The following is a 16,939-nucleotide window of genomic DNA, read 5'->3' as shown; positions in this document are numbered from 1 at the left end:
CTCCTGGTTCCCAGCATTCTCTGCTCCCTTCTCTAATCTCCCAGCTTCCACCTTTCCTGACTGTGTCCCCGACGTCCAGGAGGACACTCAGGCTGTGCAGACTCACCATCTGTGCTCTGAGGTACATCTGTGCTTGGCTGGCAGTCAGGGCAGGAGAGGACGTGTTGCCCAGGAGCACGGCCTGCTGGGCAAGGCCCGAGGCTGTGGCAGAATTGACACTCTGCGCCCTGTTGATGAGCTGGGCTGTTGCAGGGGATGCTGCCAGGTTGAGCTGGTGAGAAAGACGTACATATTAGGAAACGGGGGGCCTGGGGTGAATGGTGTCCCTCCATTTCTTGCCTCCCTCTTCTGTTCTGTGGTCTATGCTGCATCCTTTAGGACCAACTCTTGCCCTTGGCTCTGGGTAGTTCCTCTAACTCTGGCCCTTAGCTGACTTGGACACACCCTCTGGTGCAAGCCCAGAGTTAGCACAGAGCCTTGCATCAGGAGGATCACGGGGTGTTACTATTGGAGCCACAAAGAGCATGTGATTTTTTTTTCCTGGCAAGAGCAACAGATTCTAGCTGTGACCCCACATGGCTAGGGATTTGCTGCGGGCCACAGGAGTATATCATAAGAACTCAGCTGGTTATGGCAAAGTCACTACCTGGAGGAATCAGGGAATTCCTCCAGAGGAAGCCAAATCCCAAGGAGTTTTTGGTGTTACTTGGCTTGTTATATATCAGCTGTCTTCTGTTATGAAAATCATGTGTGCCTTCATAGTTTTCCCAATTGACTTTTCCCTAAGAAGGGCTAACAGTGTGGACTGATCACTCCCTGGACATCCACATTCCAGGTATTTGGAGAACAGCCTGAAGAAAGGAATCAGATATCTCCCTTAGCCACTTTCAAGGACTACAGGAAACACCGCCCAGGTGGGCACCCAACTTCCCAGGACTAACAGTGATAGCAGCCCACATACAAGTCTCCTGACTTAAGGTAAATTCCACAAGGGGACACCGCCTAGGTCAGATGGATATTAAGTAATAGCTTTACACAATGTAGCTTGGACCCTCCCTTCTTATACCGGGACTTCCAGGGCACGGAACAGAGAAGAGAAAAGAGAATGGAAGAACTAGATGGGTAAGAAATTGAGAGGAACAAACTGAGATGGGGAAGAACTAGATTGAAGGGCTAGAAGAGAGTACTAGAGGAACGAGATGGAAGATGAGGAAGAGCCAGATGGGGAAGTGCTAGCTGGGTAAGAACAAGCTAAAAAGGACCTAGATGAGGCAGAATTAAGACGAGAGAATTAAGATAGAACTTAGAGGGAGCAGTAGATAAGTATAGAGAGAAATCAGGCAAGAAAGGAGCTAGGCATGAGAACAGAACTGAAGCTGTGTAGATAGGATGTTATGCCAGAGGAATTAAAGCAAGTGGACTACAGAGCTCGGTGTGCTGAGATTCTATTTCCCGAAAATACTCCTCGCCGTTAGTAGTTCTCTCTCCTGAGCCCCTGGGATGTAGAATATTGAGGCTGGTCCCTCTAATATTATACAAGAGGGATTCCCCTCAAGTAGATCCAGGAACTAGGGAACATCTTAGGCAGGAGCCAGTCTATGGGTGTGGACTCTGCCTGCCATTCCCATGCCCTACTCACTGAAGGAGACTGGGTGGGAGCCTGTGAGGACACACTGCTGCCGGAAGTACTTCCTTGTCTGTTGGCCACCAGGCTTGCCTAGAAAAGAACACACTCTGGTCACTAGTGCCTTCCACCTCACTCACTCATGGGCCCTTTTTTCCAGGAAGTGCTCTGGACAGTGGTCAGGAGAGCAGCCCCTAGGGCCTAACCCCATTTTCCTCATCCACGTGGGCCTTCAGCATGGTCCTGGCCTCTTCTCTCATAAAGGAACAGAAAGAACCAAATCCACTGGGAGGGGCCACTGAGATCACTGACAGTTGGCCATCACCACTGCTTAGCAACCAATTCCAGCCCTCTGCAGCCTCCACCTGACCCATTCCATCCTTGGGGTCCATGGCACCACATGAGAGTTCTGCACACTGGAATGTACACCCTGTCCCTCTTCTCCGGCCAAATGCCTCTAGGACTGAAGTGTCAGCCTCAGTGTTCCTCCAGCAGAGAGAGCTTCCCTGACCAGCTAATGCAGGGGCAGCCTCCTGGCCTTGCAGCAGCCCATTCATTCTCCTTGCGGCATAGATAAAGGAAGAGCTTACTTTCTTGCACCAAGGAGACAGGGTCCACAGCACACTGTGCCTGACATTAATGGCGAACACAGAAGGTACATAAAACACTGCGTTAGGTGAAGGGATGGATCTACCAATGAACGTATGTCTCCCATAGTACAAGGAGAGAGCATCAGCAGATAGGCAGGCTTGCTGGGTAAGTCACTGAATGGGCTCACCCAGCACTTCCTGGGCCGGCAGGTGAGAACCCAGACATCCCACTCACCAGCAGGAGGCCTTGGTGTCTGTTTCTCATCTGCTAAAGGACACATGATGACAGTACCTGCTTCTTGGGGGCTTTGTGGGGACTCTGAGAAGAACTGGGGAGGCAAGGTGATATGACTTGTTTCCTCTTGGATCACTCCCATATTACAACCTAGATTCCAAAAGAGCCTGGGCACCAGGGCGACCCCTGTCACTTACCTGCTGCACAGCTGCCAGGCTCTGGAGCTGTGCACTGCTCAGGTGGTGTTGCTGCTGCAAGGCCGCTGTCTGCAGCATGAGGTGCTGCTGCTGTGCAGCATACATCTGTTGCAGGTACTGCGCCGCCGTGCTGGGCTGCCTGTGCAGGGCCTGCTGGATCACCTGAGAAGTGTGGGACGGGGAAGGGAGGGGACAGGAGTATCAACTGGCCACACAGTGTGTCCCCGCTGCAGTCCTGCCTTCTCAATCCCGGCTGCCCAGAGAAGGACCCCAGTCACTCCCCATGCATGGGACAGAGACATTCTCCATTTTACACCTGCCCATCTCATCTGTCGGACACCAGCTCCTGCCTGACAGGGGTGCTCTGCCTTAGTTGCCAGTAAGTACCCCAGTGCTCAGCCCACTCCTTGGGAAACACAGCTTTCTCCCATGTCAGGCTTGGTAGACACTCCTCCCTTATCTGAAACCTCACACTCAAGATCACAAGCAGAAGGGGCTGGGAAGAAGAGGTGGATCTTAAGGGTTATTGGGAACCGGGAAAATTACTAACGTGAAGGCTACTGTCTCCCTAGAAGACCAAGCTGGAGCCCCTCCCAGGTTCTGCCCTCAGCCCTCCCCGAGAATCCTGCCAGTGCCTGGGAAAGGTTTCATGGCCTCTAGGGGCATGCCCACACCACAGAGGAGACATGGCCTTGACTCTTCTCTCCCTCATCTCTTCTCTCCTTTTCTCGGTCTTTTTTTTTTTTTTTGGTAGGCACTGCCTCCCGAGCAGCAGTCTGTAAAAGGCTTTGTTCCTTGCTCAGCCCCAGAACTAAAAAGACTCAGACATTTCCCTCCCTTGTTGGCTTCCCTGCACTGATCCTATCTTTCCCCCAGCCCCCCAGTCTCTGGTCCCCACCAGCAGCTAACTGGCAATCTCTGGTGAGGATCTCTCCGAAGTGGCTCCAGGGCTCTGGGCTTGGATTTGTGGGTTCTGTTCCAGCAGGCTGATGTGACAGATCCTCCATGGGCTCTGGTGTCTCCCAGAACCCTGTGCTCCAAAGTACGCATTTCCCCGACCCCTCTCTGCGTCAGTGCGCTCTACCCCGAGACCCTGCACATATGAATGCCATCCTTTCGATCCCATCGTCCTCAGAGTCCTCAGAGTCATTTTGTTCTTCCTCCCTCACTGGCCTGCTTCCCCCAGCAGTGCCTGAGACTCTGGCTCCTCCTCGGCATGGGGACTTGAACTGGAGTCTGGAGCAACCCCAGTGCTTCTGCGGGGGTGCTGAATGCAGAGACCCATGAGAGCAGAAACCCCAACTGCCTTTGCCAGAGTTCTGGTGAGTGGCAGGAGGGGTACATGTGACTCAGATGCTGAACACTAGAGCTAAGGTTCCTGTGAAGGAAGGGCAGGGGAAGGGGCTGGGCTGGAACAGCGGTGGGAACAGGAAAGGCAGCTTGATTAAGTGTGAAGCTGAGAGAACTGGGAGAGAGGACCTCCAGAGTGTGTGGCCTGCTCTACAACAGAATTCCCAGGCTTCCCACTTTCTGCTGTGGCTTCTCCCCCACTCTCTCTTCTGGACCTGAGACCAATACAGCATGAGGTCACTTGTCTGGTTTATCCAAACCGGACCAGCAGAGTTACTTAAAGTAAATATTTCTCAGTTGCGGTTTCTCTAACCCGCCCTATTTGCAAGGATGCTCCAACAGATACCATTGTGAATAACACCAAATGGCAAATGCTATCTGCTTTAGGTTTCTGGAGAGTTACGTCGGTAAGTCATGACCTCCTCTGAGACTTTGTTTTGTCAAGTGTGCCTAAAAACAGCCATTCTTACAACTGAAGACATACGTGGTCAGCCACGGCAGTTCGCTCCTGTAATCCCAGCATTGAGAGGCTGAGGCAGGAGGATCACCAGGAATTCTAGGCCAGCCTGGGCTGAACAGTGAGTTCCAGGTCAGTCTGGGATAGAGTGAGACCCTGGCTCAAAATAACAACAAAGACTGATATGTAAGCATAGTGCCAGGTACATGACATGACGTGGTATTCATGATCACAGGTACACTTGGGGACTGTGTCTAGCTCCCTGGAGAGTCTCACAGATAGCACTTGGCAAACTAGGGAAGAAGTGATAGAGCCTCAAAGACTAAGAATTGTCTGCGGCCACCTGACTTTGAAAATCTTAAATATGTGTGTATGTGTGTGTGTGCATGTGTATGTGTGTTGTGTATGTGTGTGTATTGTGTGTGCATGTGTACGTTTGAGTGTGTGCATAAGTGTATGTGTATTGTGTGTGCTTGTGTATATGTGAGTGTGTGTACTGTGTGTGTGTGCATGTATATGTTTGAGTGTGTGTTTATTGTGTATGTGTCTATATTGTGTATGTTTGAGTGTATGTGTATTGTGCATGTGTGTGTGTGTGTGTGTGTGTGTGTGTGTGTGTGTGTGAATGTGAATGTGTATGTGGAGACCAGGGGTTGACATCAGGTGACTGGATCACTCTCAACCGTTTTCTCCCCTTCTGAGACAGGGCCTCTCACTTCTGGAGTTCACTGGTTAGGCTAGGTGGCCAGCCAATGAGCTCCAAGAGTCCACCTGTCTCCATCCCGCAGAAGCTCTGCTACTCCAGAGTTTTCTTAAAGTGGGCTCTGGGGACCCAAGCTCAGGTCTTCACGCTCACGTGGCAGGCTCTTCACCATGGCGCTGTCGTCTTCGTCGCCTCCCCAGGTTTGTTCTTTAAGTGGTAATACCACTAGGACGAGCAGTCTGGCTTGTCAATGAGTGGCTCCCAGTCACGCTGCTCTGTTTCTCTTGTCTGCCCTTTGCTTTCACACATCTGGTCTGCACAGACAACATCCTCGCCTCCCTCAGGGGAGACGGGGCTTTTCTGATCTAAGTTCTCTCTCTCAACTTGTGTGTGGACCCATGTGCATCACTGCCCCTCTTTCAGTCATGCACAAGTATGCATCCACTGACCCACTCCTTTTTCCTCGGCTACCCCACCAGAGCTACCCATGGCAGCTCTCCTTGTGGGCAGCCTTGTCAATGAAGGGATATAAGCCCGGGCTAGTTAGGATTTTACCTGCACAGTCTGCCGGTCAGGAATACCACTGTACACAGAAATCTGGGGTGCAGTGGGGCGGCCGCTGCCACCACCACTGCTGCTGCTGCTGCTGCAGCCACTGCTACTACTCGTCCCACTGGTGTTGCTGGTGACGCCGGCACGGCTGGATGTGTGGGGGACTGGCAGCTCATTCTCCATGGCCTATGAGGTGGCACAGTCAGGGCGCTCAGGCAGCAGAAGAGCAGGTGGATGCTAGGGAGGAAGGGAGAGGGATGAGAGTGAGCAAATGTTTGTCACACATACACAAGCATTTGGCCCTCTGTGCCCCGGCTTCTGGATCTGTGAATTCAGTCACCTAGGATGGAAAACACTTGGAAAAACTGTGTCTACATGAAACATACGGATCCTTTTCTTGTTAGTCCCCAGATAACACAGTACAACCTACTTAGAACTCCTATCTTGCTAGGTTGTAGAAGACATCTAGAGCTTATTGAAAACAGATGGTGTAGTGGATAGCCATCCCAGCATTGGCCTGGAAGTTCCAACCCCCATTGAGGCTTCAGTAATGATCACGCCCACAAGGCGGGGCAGAGGAGGGAGCAGAAGACCGAGGATCAAGAGGAGGTCGCTCTCTTGGTTCGGGGACGCTGGACGCAGGAGGTAGACCGAGCAGAGTTCTCCAGAGACCACCACCGGACTGTGCTATACCTTTGCCAGACCCTGCAACCTACCCCTTCATTTGTAAGTTACCCTACAAAATAAACCTCCCTTTTAACTACGTGGAGTGGCCTTAATAATTTCACCAATAACATGGTGGGATGTACATAGGTTACATGCAGTTTTGTAAGGGACTTAAACATCTGGGTGGGCAGTCTGAGAACTGTTCTCCTGAGGATTAGCAGGTGAGACTGGACAGACACACACCAGCTTTCCAAGCAGGCTGCCACGGGGCCACTTATCAACTCAGGGGTTTTGTTTAATTTTGGTTTGGCTTTTAGAGACAGGATCTTGCTATGTAGCCCACTGCTGGCCTCAAACTTGCAATCCTCCCGTCTCTGCCATCTCAATGCTGGGATTATGGGCATGCAGCCCCATGTCCAGCTCTGAACAGAGCCAAGTTGGGTCCTTTAGGGGGTTTTGAAATCAAGGTGTGACTGGTCTAAAGCCTAGGTATGAGTCTTCTGTCAGAAAAGATAAAACTAGCAATGGAGGAGGGTTTCTGGTGTGTTCTTCCTGGTAGGGACTACCCCACATCCCACCAACCTCTATGTCTTTGAGACGGATAAACTGAATACCAGAACTTACACCAGATATACACAGGCCAGGCCATGAAGAAAGCGTGCTTAAAACTCTCTAGGGAACAGAGTGAGAGAAGAGGAGGTCAGGAGGTGAGGAAATAATGGAAATAGTTACTTTGCTTTTCTTTTCACAGGCCAAAGAGCTCAGTTTTCGCAGTCTCTGCTTTGTGTCCTCCCAGAGTGCTCTGGGACCTCCAAGTGGAGCAGCTGCTACCTGGAGCGGCTGACTAAAATGCCCTGCCTTTGAAGATGTGAAGGACTACGGTCTCAGTCTTGGTTTGGCCAGTTTCTAGTTGGGGACCATACTCAGGACACTTGTCTGCCTGTTTCTGAACCTGTCAAATGTTAATGTTAATCCATGAAACACAAAGTAAAATGCCATGCAAAGTGACCAGCAAGCTGTCTGTCACCTACTGAGTGTCACCCTAGCTGCTATAGGGGCAGGGGTTGTTAATCCTGTCCCCCTTCTGGTTCCCACTGTCTGGCTCCAACAGATGACACTTCTCTTAAGATGTTAGTGGTGGAGACTCTAGGAATCTGTTGTCCTAGCCAAGAGGGAGCACTAGACACTCGTCAGAGGCCATTGAGGCCATTCAGGGTCCAGACGTATGCTCTCCTCACCCACAGGCCCACTGCCTGGATGGAGAGAGCCTGAGAAAAAAGTAAAGCATGGTGGGAAAGGCACATCGAATATGAGTTTGAGTCCTTCTTTTAATTTTTCATGCTCTTCCCAATCCCTTTCCTTCCATTCTTTATACACACACACACACACACACACACACACACACACACACACACACCTTGTTTGTGTATCACCACCATAGACATTCAACTGTCTCCTTGTAGATGACACCAAATTACTTAAAGAAAATAGGATTTTTCGCCAGGTGGTGGTGGTGCATGCCTTTAATCCCAGCACTTGGGAGCCAGAGGCAGGTGGATCTCTGTGAGTTCAAGGCCAGCCTGGTCTACAGAGCAAGATCCAGGAAAGGCTCAAAGCTACACAGAGAAACCCTGTATTGAAAAATCAAACCAAACCAAACAAAAACAAAAACAAAAACAACCCCCCTGCTGTGGATATCGCTCTGTATAAATAAAATGCTGTTTGGCCAATGGCCAGGCAGGAAGTATAGACGGGACAAGAGAGAAGAGAATTCTGGGAGGTGGAAGGCTGGAGGAGAGACACTGCCAGCCGCCACCATGCAAAGGAAGATGTAAGGTCAACTGGTAAGCCATGAGCCATGTGGCAAAGTATAGATTAATAGAAATGGGTTAATTTAAGATATAAGAACAGCTAGCTAGAAGCCTGAGCCATTAGGCCAAACAGTTTAAATAATATAAGCGTCTGTGTGTTTATTTTATAAATGGGCTGCAGGACTACAGGGGTTTGGTGGGACCCGGAGAGAAACTCTTCAACTATACCCCCCCCAAAAAAGGATTTTTCATATGAATGAAAACATTGATTTTTGTGTAAAGGATCGAAACAGATGTTAATGTCTTCTCTCAGTCCGAGGATGACATTCCTCATGTCACCTTCTTCAGACTGAGTGGTTTTACCATGGGCAAAAGCCAAACCAAACAAACCCCAAAAACCTTATCTGGGGAGGCAGCTGGAGAGATGGCTCAGTGGTTAAGTGCTCGCTGGGCAAGCATGAAGACCAGAGTTTGGATCCAGCACCCACATAAAGCCAGATGGGTATGATAGGCTGCCTGTAACCCTGGAGCTTGAGAGGCTGAGACAGGAGACCCCTAAAGCAAGTTGGATAGCCAGACTAGGTAAATCTGAGCTCCAGGTACAGCGAGAGACCAGCCTCTATACGTAAGGTAGATAGAGTAATTGACACCTGATGTCAACCTCTGGACCCCACATACGTGGATAACCCCCTCCCTCAGTATATGTGAAGGTCAAAAGGCAGGAACGTTGGGGGTTGGGAAGGGAAGCCAGAGCCACTCGCAGATTGCAAGTGGATGTTCTGTCTTCCAAGGCCAAGTACCTGTCGCATACTGTGCCTGTGGCCTGGGTCAACCGAGCAGATTATTCCCGAGGCTTATCTGTTTTTACTGCCGAGGGGCCCTTGTCCATGAATTCCTTCCTCTGCCCTGACCTGCACTGCAGCCAGGCCTCACAATGACGACTCACTCGATAAGAATGCTTGTGGATGATGATAAGGGAGATGCAAGAGTCAGTGGTATAGTTAAGTCAGTGTAGTTCCTGTGCCTGGCTCTGTTGAGATCTACCTGATCTGTGATCCAGGAACAGGAGTCCAGACTGACGCAAAGCATGTGAAGCACTGTTCCTGGCCTTGTGGAAACTGAAACACTAGCTGTCAACTGTAACTTACATTTTCTTTAAATTAATTAATTTGTGGATGCATGCGTGTGGTGGGCCTAAATGCATGTCCATGTTCCAGCATGGAGGCCCGAGGGTGACGCGGGTGTCTTCCTCATTTCTCTTCACCTTACACACTGAGGCAAGAGCTCTCACTGTTTTGGCTAGTTTGGCTAGCCAGATTGCTCCAGGAATTCCCTGTCTCCCACTCCCACAGGCCAAGTTACAGACAGTTCTTTTTTCATGTCCTGGGGATCTGAGTTCGGGTCATTAGGCTTCACCTGATGAACCCTCTCATCTCCCCACCTCCCTCATCTCCCCAACCCACTGCTGTGATCTTAAACACACCAGTAAATGGCAGCTCACTCTAACACAGGCTGCCCAGCAGGTTCCTCATCTCCCTTCTCCTAAATGTTGACCCAAACTGGGATGCAGCTCCTACTCTTAAGACATCTCAGCCGAAGCCTTTGGGAGAAGTCAAATGGGAAACAGGCAGCCACTGAGGAGGAGAGGATGTCCAGGTCCTGGGGGACCTGGTTAGCTTCTAGTCTTTGCTTTTAGTTGAGCAGGTACTGTGGAGTATGTACTCAAGCCTTGTTGACAAAGGCTAGTGGTGGCATTCCTCTGTGGAAATGCTGCCACTAAGAACAGCCCAGCTCCCATGCAGGACTTCCCTGAGTTACCAGGGACCCAGCTGTCTCCCTCCATGGCTGGCCAGCGCCCGTACCTTCTCTGTTTGCCTTGCTTGTAGGTTCTCTCCTCCAGCTCCTCTGTCTCACTTGGCTTTGCTCTCTGCCCTGTTAGATCCATGCTCACATTCGCCCTCCCTTACCCACTTTTCTGTGGCTGCACCCGGTCCCCTGTGTCCTCTGCCTACACACACTCCTCCTTGTGATCTCTGGAATAAAGCTTGCTCCTTCATCCCTGCTTTTCCCTATGGATGGCTACTGCCCAGCTCTCAGCCCACTAATGGGCCCTCCCCCGCTAATCTTGATCTTCATGCTTTCTCCAGCCCCTCTGCCCCCTGACTGACCTCCCTCTGGTTCTCTCGGACGGCACCCTTTACTGGTCAGCCTCCTCTCTCCTCTAGGATCAAACACACTTCTCCCATCCACACACACTTGCTCGCTCCCTAGACAGCGCATGCTCACTGGTGCTGCTCTGTCTCTCTGGCTCCCTCTGTCCTAGCTCCTGCTTTAGTAGGTACAGCTGTCTTCCCAGGCTGCTAGCTCTCCTTGGTCTCTGCTGACCACTCATGCACAGGACAGGGAAAGGAAGGCCAGACTGCTCTGAGCACCGCCTTCCAAAGTGTGCAGAAACCCTGACCACACTCACAACGAGTAGCCACCGTCCCCATCTATTTCTGTAACTGTTAAGCAATAACTTATTCCCCACTGTCCAGCTGCATAGACCCTGGTGGCCTCACTGTTTCAGTAACACCAGGACCAGTCCATGTCAGAACATGAGAGAAAAGTAACAGAGATTACTACATCAACCAGTTCAAGAAATCAGACATCACCACACATTCCCTTGTTTTTTCTAAGCAAAAACTGAGGCCTAGTTTCTGAGGAAGAAAGTGACTTACTCATGGTGACATGGCTTGGACTCTCCTCCAAGACCTGGGGAGGCATTCCCAGCCAGCCATGGTAACTGGACCTACGCAGCCAGAGGGCAGGAGCTCACCCTGATGGGAAACCAGAAGCGAGCTGGTCTCCTCATACAATTTGGATCTCGAATTTGGAAAAGAATTCATCAAGTGTGGAACACCACAGCAGCTTTCCAGCTTCTACAGTCTGTGTGACAAAGCTGTCATATCTCCTCACTCACATCTCCTTTCTGCCTCAAAGCTCTGGGCAGGCGGGAAGAGGGGGAGCCTTCCCGGAGTGTTAGCTAGGGTCCTGACATGTCTGTCTGTGGACTCTCGTCAAGGCCTGCCGGCCGCATGAGAAATCTGAGTCCGCAAATTTCACAGCATCTATGCTTTAACATTTATCCACTCCTACTCAATTTCCTTTTCCTTCCTACCTCATCCTTTTTCTTCCTCCTAACGACTGCCTTATTTCCTGAGGCCACCCACCCTCACGGACTCCCGCTGGGAACCGCAGCCAGTTTCACTAATGGCTGACAGCCAGAACTAGAAATCTGTTTTTCTCTAGTTCCAACTCACTGTGTGGTTCTGTGTGAGCCAGAGCCCCAAAGGCTGCAATTCCTGTTTCAGTCAATCCTCCCTCCCAACCGCAAGGGACCACTTTGAATGATGTGCTGACTGGAACTGGCTCGGATAGCGATCTTATTACAGGTCTTGGCCGCCCACAGGGCTGAGACCCAGCAGCTGGAGATGCTGATGGTTCTGCCCTTTCAGGAACCGCCAAGTCTAGGAAACACTAGGCCTTTGTCCCCAGGGTCAGGGAAATCCATTTGCTGTGGATTATGGCTGTGAAAGCATCCCAGAGAAGCAGAGGGGAAAGATACTGGAAACAGAGCTCTTCAAACTTGGAGAGCCCATGGGTCCAGTGGGGTGAGGCTTTCTAACAGAATTAGAGCTTGACAGGACGTGAGAGGTCTAGTGAGCCCATAATGGCTGCTCCTGGTGTCTGCACATTGGCTTGTGTGTTGAGTCTGAAAAGGCAGCATGAAGGTTCATCTTGGGCGCCTCTCTTCCTGAGGGAGGAGACATGAGAGATTTCAGCTCTCTAGACTCGGGGAGCTAGGGAAGACCTCCTTCTACCTCCACACTGTAGCATGAACATCTGCACCCTCACCCTGCGCAGAGCTCTGGTAGCAGTGTGAAGTCACAGACCTCAGAACTCCCTCCTGATCCCCAGTCCTCAGCTACCTGTCCTGTCTCTTAGAAACTGAGGTAAAGAGGACTGAGGAGATGGCTCAGTGGATGAGCATAAAGACCAGAAGTTGGTCCCCAGGACCTAAGAAGCTGGATGTATCAGCATGCCCTGGGCACCCCAGTGATGGGTGGTGGGGTACAAAGACTGCAGGATCCCCGGGCTTACTGGCCAGCTAGTCTAATGCAATGAGCAAGCTGTGAAAGACCTTGTATTAAAAAATAAAGTGGAAAAGCAATTGAGGAAGACCCTGACATGGACATCTGGACTCTACACGCATGCATGTGCCCATACACATACACCCAAACACACATACACACATGAGCACATACACACATGGGGGTGGGTGGGAATGAACAAAAGTAAAACAAGTAAATTCAAATGTAAAGAAAGCTCAGCTGGAGCAGACCACTATTCTAGAAATCCAAACCATGATTTCATAGGAAAACACAGCAGCATTAAGTTCATATAATCAGTCTTCCTGATGAGGTCTGACTATTTCCTGGTACCTTATAATAGCAGATTCTGTCAGGCATTTGTACTCCAACCTGGTGCTGATTTGTTGAAGAACATGGAGAAGAAAGAGCCAGATTTGATCTTATTTGTAGATACACTCGGCAAAGGCCCTGCTGGGCCAGGCTGGAGACTGAGGTGAGAGGGTGGGTTTGTCTTGGCTCAGGCAGCTTTAGTCTCGCCGCTCTGAGGCGGGGCAGGCTCCCTCAGGCCCTCAGCTAACATGAGTGGTGAAAAGAGGCAAAGACCGGAGTGCATTACTGGAAGCCACACAGGAAAGCAGGGAAAGGTCAGGACTCAGAGGAGCACCACTCACGACCACACCATCTCAGACTTCAGTCCCCAGAGAGGAGAGGACACAGCTCTCCCCTTTCAGACCCTTTGTTGGTCATGGCAGTTCTAGAAAGTACTAACGTATACTGCCTACTTTAACCCTGATGACCAGACAAGGTCGAAGGAAGCCTGTGTAAAGTTGCAAAGATGTGAACCACAGTCTTGTCAATATAAGTGTCTCACTGCTGGGGCTCTCAGAATGCGGCCTTGGGCAAGCTCTCCAACAACGTCAGCTTCCAGGCCTCACTTCAGACCTGGAGAAGCAGAAATTCCAAGACTGGGGTTCAGCAATCTGTGTCCTCACCATCCACGTAGGGTTTTTGATACACCGGAAGTCTGAAGACCACTGTAAGAAGCCACTCTCAGAGCTCTAAGAGAGGGAAAAGGGATGGCCATGTGCACAAGGTGGTCCACATGAAGTTCCTCCAAGAGGGGCTAAGGATTAGAGAATGAGAGGAGAGGGCAGAGTTAACACACATCGTCTCCCCTGAGGAAAATCAAAAAGCGCCTGCATAAAGAAAGGGGACAGGGCTGGCTGCCAGAGATCTGACCGAGGAGTCTCGTGTGCCCACACGGTGCAGGGTCCAGCTCTCCACTTCTCACTACCCTCCACTGAGGCCACGCCCCATGCCCCACCTCCCTGGTCCGAATCTGCTTCTCCGTGCCAGCCAGAAACAATGTCTGTTCTTCCTAGAACCCAGCCCTGGTTTGTCTCCGTCCAACCCCTGTGCTCACCTGTGATGGCCTTTATCTGTTGAGCTATCTCACTAGTCCTCCGTCATCTTTGATTTGCCTACAGACCAGTTTTCCCAGCAAGCAGAGACTGGTATTTTCATTTATACGGTATTACCATTTACACTATGGCTGGCTGGTAAGAGTGGTTGCTTGCTGAGTGAAGATGAAATAGGCCCGAAGCCCTGCTGATACATCTTACTCTCTTTTAAAATTTTTATTTATTTGTATTTTATGTGCATTGGTGTTCTGCCTGCATCTATGTCTGTGTGAGGGCATTGGATCCCCTGGAACAGGAGTTATAGACAGTTGTGAGCTGCCATGTGTGTGCTGGGAATTGAACCCGGGTCCTCTGGAAGAGCAACCCTGACACATCTTACTCTTGATGAGAGCTCTCATCCAGGTAAGACACCAAAGCACCTTGTCACTGTTCTGTGATCTTGACACCTTTGAAACTCTGAGTCAACATGGACACATTTATTCAAAGTTGTTGGTCCTGATTCATTCGACAAACAGGACCATTGCACATAAACTTGGGAAAGGAGTAAGAAGAGAAACAGGAAAGAGGCGTTGAAGTGATGGTTGTGGAGACCCGGTTACTGTGAAAGGCACACACAGGAGATAAAGTCTGACAGCCTAGGGTTGAGCCCCAGCCACACCATCTGTTAGCAGAGCTTGAAGCATCCGCACAGGCAGAGACAACATCCCACCTCACACACTGCCAAAACGAGCCAAAATGCACAGACCCCAGAAATATTTTTTAGACAAAAACTACACAAATTCAGTATGTTATGAGTTCAGAAACGGAGAGTAGAGACATTAAATGAGCGCAAACAGGCACAGTGCATGTAAATGCACCCTGGCCAAAGTGCCCTCTTTCTGCCTCATTTTCTGATTTTGCAAAATGGACAGGGTAGCAGCATAGACTTCATGCTTGTTTTAAAGAGTACACTTTTTTTTTTTTTTTTTTTGAGACAGGGTTTCTCTGTGTAGCTTTGAAGCCTTTCCTAGAACTCACTCTGTAGACCAGGCTGGTCTTGAACTCACAGAGATCTGCTTGCTTCTGCCTCCCGTGTGCATGCGTCACCACCGCCGGGCAAGAGTACACATTTTTTGAGACAGGGTCTCACTTATGTATGTAGCCCAGGTAGGCTTTGGATTTGCTGTTTAGATCAGGATAGCCTTGAACTCAGAGACTGATCCACCTGCCTCAGTTCAAAGGCATGCACCACCACACCCACAGAATATAAAGTTTTGAGGGTAGTAAAGTACCCAGTACAACTGGGTATTAAGTCCCAAGCCTTGCCTGTACCAGGCTGGTGCTAGACCCCTGAGCTCCATCCCCAGCTTGCTTTTTGAGGCTGTCTCCCCAAGCTGGTTTTGCATTCACTCTAGCTCAGGTAGGCTTCAAGCTTACAACCATTCTGTGCCAGTCTCTGGAGTGGCAATACTTATAGATCTGCACACCACCACGTCTGGCTAGAGTCAAGTTTTCTTGTTTGTTTGTTTTGTGTTTTTTATTTATGAGTATGGGTGTTTTGCCTACATATTTGTCTGTGCACCACTTGAGTGCCTGGTGCCCACAGAGGCCAGAAGAGGGCCAGATTCCTACTTGGACAGTTGTTGGCCATGATGTGGATGCTGGGAATCTTCCTCTGGAAGAGCAACCACTGTTCTTAACTGCTGAGCCATCTCTCTAGCCCCCTAGAGGAAATTCTTTATGCTACGATCTCAGTTATTTCTTTCTTAAGTATCTTAGTCAAGTTAAACATTTTTTTGGACTTGAACATAGAAATCTTAGTAGCTGAGGCTATAAAATACCACTATAAGAATCTCTCCATATTGAATCTCCTTATGATGTATGTACACACATGCATACACATACATGCACATATGCACACACACATGCATACACACATGCACCCAACATACACACATGTATACACACACACACACAAACACACACCCCTAGCATTCTAGAACTTGCATGATCTGCGATTCCAACTTGGCCTTGATCTGGCTTGGTGTAGAGTAGCCCAGGCAGGCTAGTCTGCCTCTGCTGCCTTCCTACAAGTGGGGAGCAGGCCATCTCCGGGCTTTCAGGACAGCTGTTCCAGGACCCACACATTAGTGTGCACACTTTGAGCGGCCCTTCTTTCTCTTCCTGGCATACCCACCCCTGGACCACGGCGCAGTCTCCAGTGGCGTGCACTGTCACCTGAGGTTTTATAGCCCTTGGGGCTGACAAGTTCGCCGATTCTAGGAAGGCAAACATCAGGGACTATGCTGGCGTACCCGGTGACCACTGGGGCACCACCTCAGATCTCACAGGAGCGAAGCTTTGCTAGGAGGAGGTGAATGGGTCAGGGCTGTAAACAGACTCTGAACAGACAGGCTGCTGGGCAAATGGGCACCTCTGAAGTCATGCATGTGGGGTGCAAGGTATTTCTCCTGGGTGGGAGGCCAGTGTTCCAGGGCTGGCAGTGAGGGGACAGCTCTTGCCACTTGCTTAGAGACAGGAGCTTAAAGATGCATGATCCCATTTTAGTCCTCGTGACACCCTGGCAGAGGGGTCATTTTATCACTTTTCCCAGAGGCCACAGAGCCAGCAAACAGCAGGTGTGGGATTTGAACCCAGTTCACATACAGACGCACGAGCTCCTCTACTTATTCCAGGATAGGCCAGTCAGTGCTTAGGAACTTGGCTCCTCAGCCTTCTGTCCAGCAGCGGCAGTCTTGGGGGGGGGGGCATCCTAGTGAGGTCAGTCCAGGGCAAACCTGCCAAAGCCATCTCTCCCAGGTGCTGCACTTCCCCACCCCCTAACACACTTGGAGAAACAACTGTGGAGTGTCTAGTTAGTATCTGTGGGCTCTTTCTGTTCCTAAGCATCCTCACAGAATACATGTAAAGCTGGTCACATGATCATTCACATGACCCTTGCAGGAACTGAATTCGAAAGCAATATAAAACGAATGACTGCCCAGCAGTGCTTTGGAGAGAAGGGACAGAGGCAGCCTTTCTTCCTCAAATGTCCGCACACACTGGACATCTTGTCAGAGAGGCAGGACGCCATATAAGGAAGAGGAGGAGCTGCTTAGTCAGAAGAGGCTGTTGGACTCCTGCCCCTGTCCCAGCAGGGACACCCTGGACAGGTCACCTAACCTCTCTCTCTGCTGGCTGTTTCCTCATCTGTAAAATGA

General features: G+C 50.4%; 1 protein-coding gene across 4 annotated transcripts in view; it reads right to left on the bottom strand.

Moving 5' to 3' along the window:
• Positions 1-16,939, bottom strand: part of Phc2 (polyhomeotic homolog 2) — a 107,146-nt gene that overhangs the window by 46,025 nt on the left and 44,182 nt on the right. For all 4 annotated transcript variants that reach the window (XM_036177749.1, XM_036177746.1, XM_036177750.1 and 1 more), the window contains exons 2-5: positions 5,712-5,945; positions 2,647-2,808; positions 1,640-1,717; positions 107-271 (exon numbers count right to left, since the gene is read on the bottom strand). In XM_036177749.1, the coding sequence (XP_036033642.1) occupies positions 107-271; positions 1,640-1,717; positions 2,647-2,808; positions 5,712-5,891 (585 nt within the window). In that variant the 5' untranslated portion in view covers positions 5,892-5,945. The remainder of the gene's footprint in view (positions 1-106; positions 272-1,639; positions 1,718-2,646; positions 2,809-5,711; positions 5,946-16,939) is intronic.

Source organism: Onychomys torridus, chromosome 2 (assembly GCF_903995425.1).
Source record: "Onychomys torridus chromosome 2, mOncTor1.1, whole genome shotgun sequence".
In the NCBI taxonomy this organism is placed as follows: Eukaryota; Metazoa; Chordata; class Mammalia; order Rodentia; family Cricetidae; genus Onychomys; species Onychomys torridus.
The sequence above is the reverse complement of the archived record's forward strand: the minus strand, read 5'-3'. Positions and strand labels throughout refer to the sequence as shown.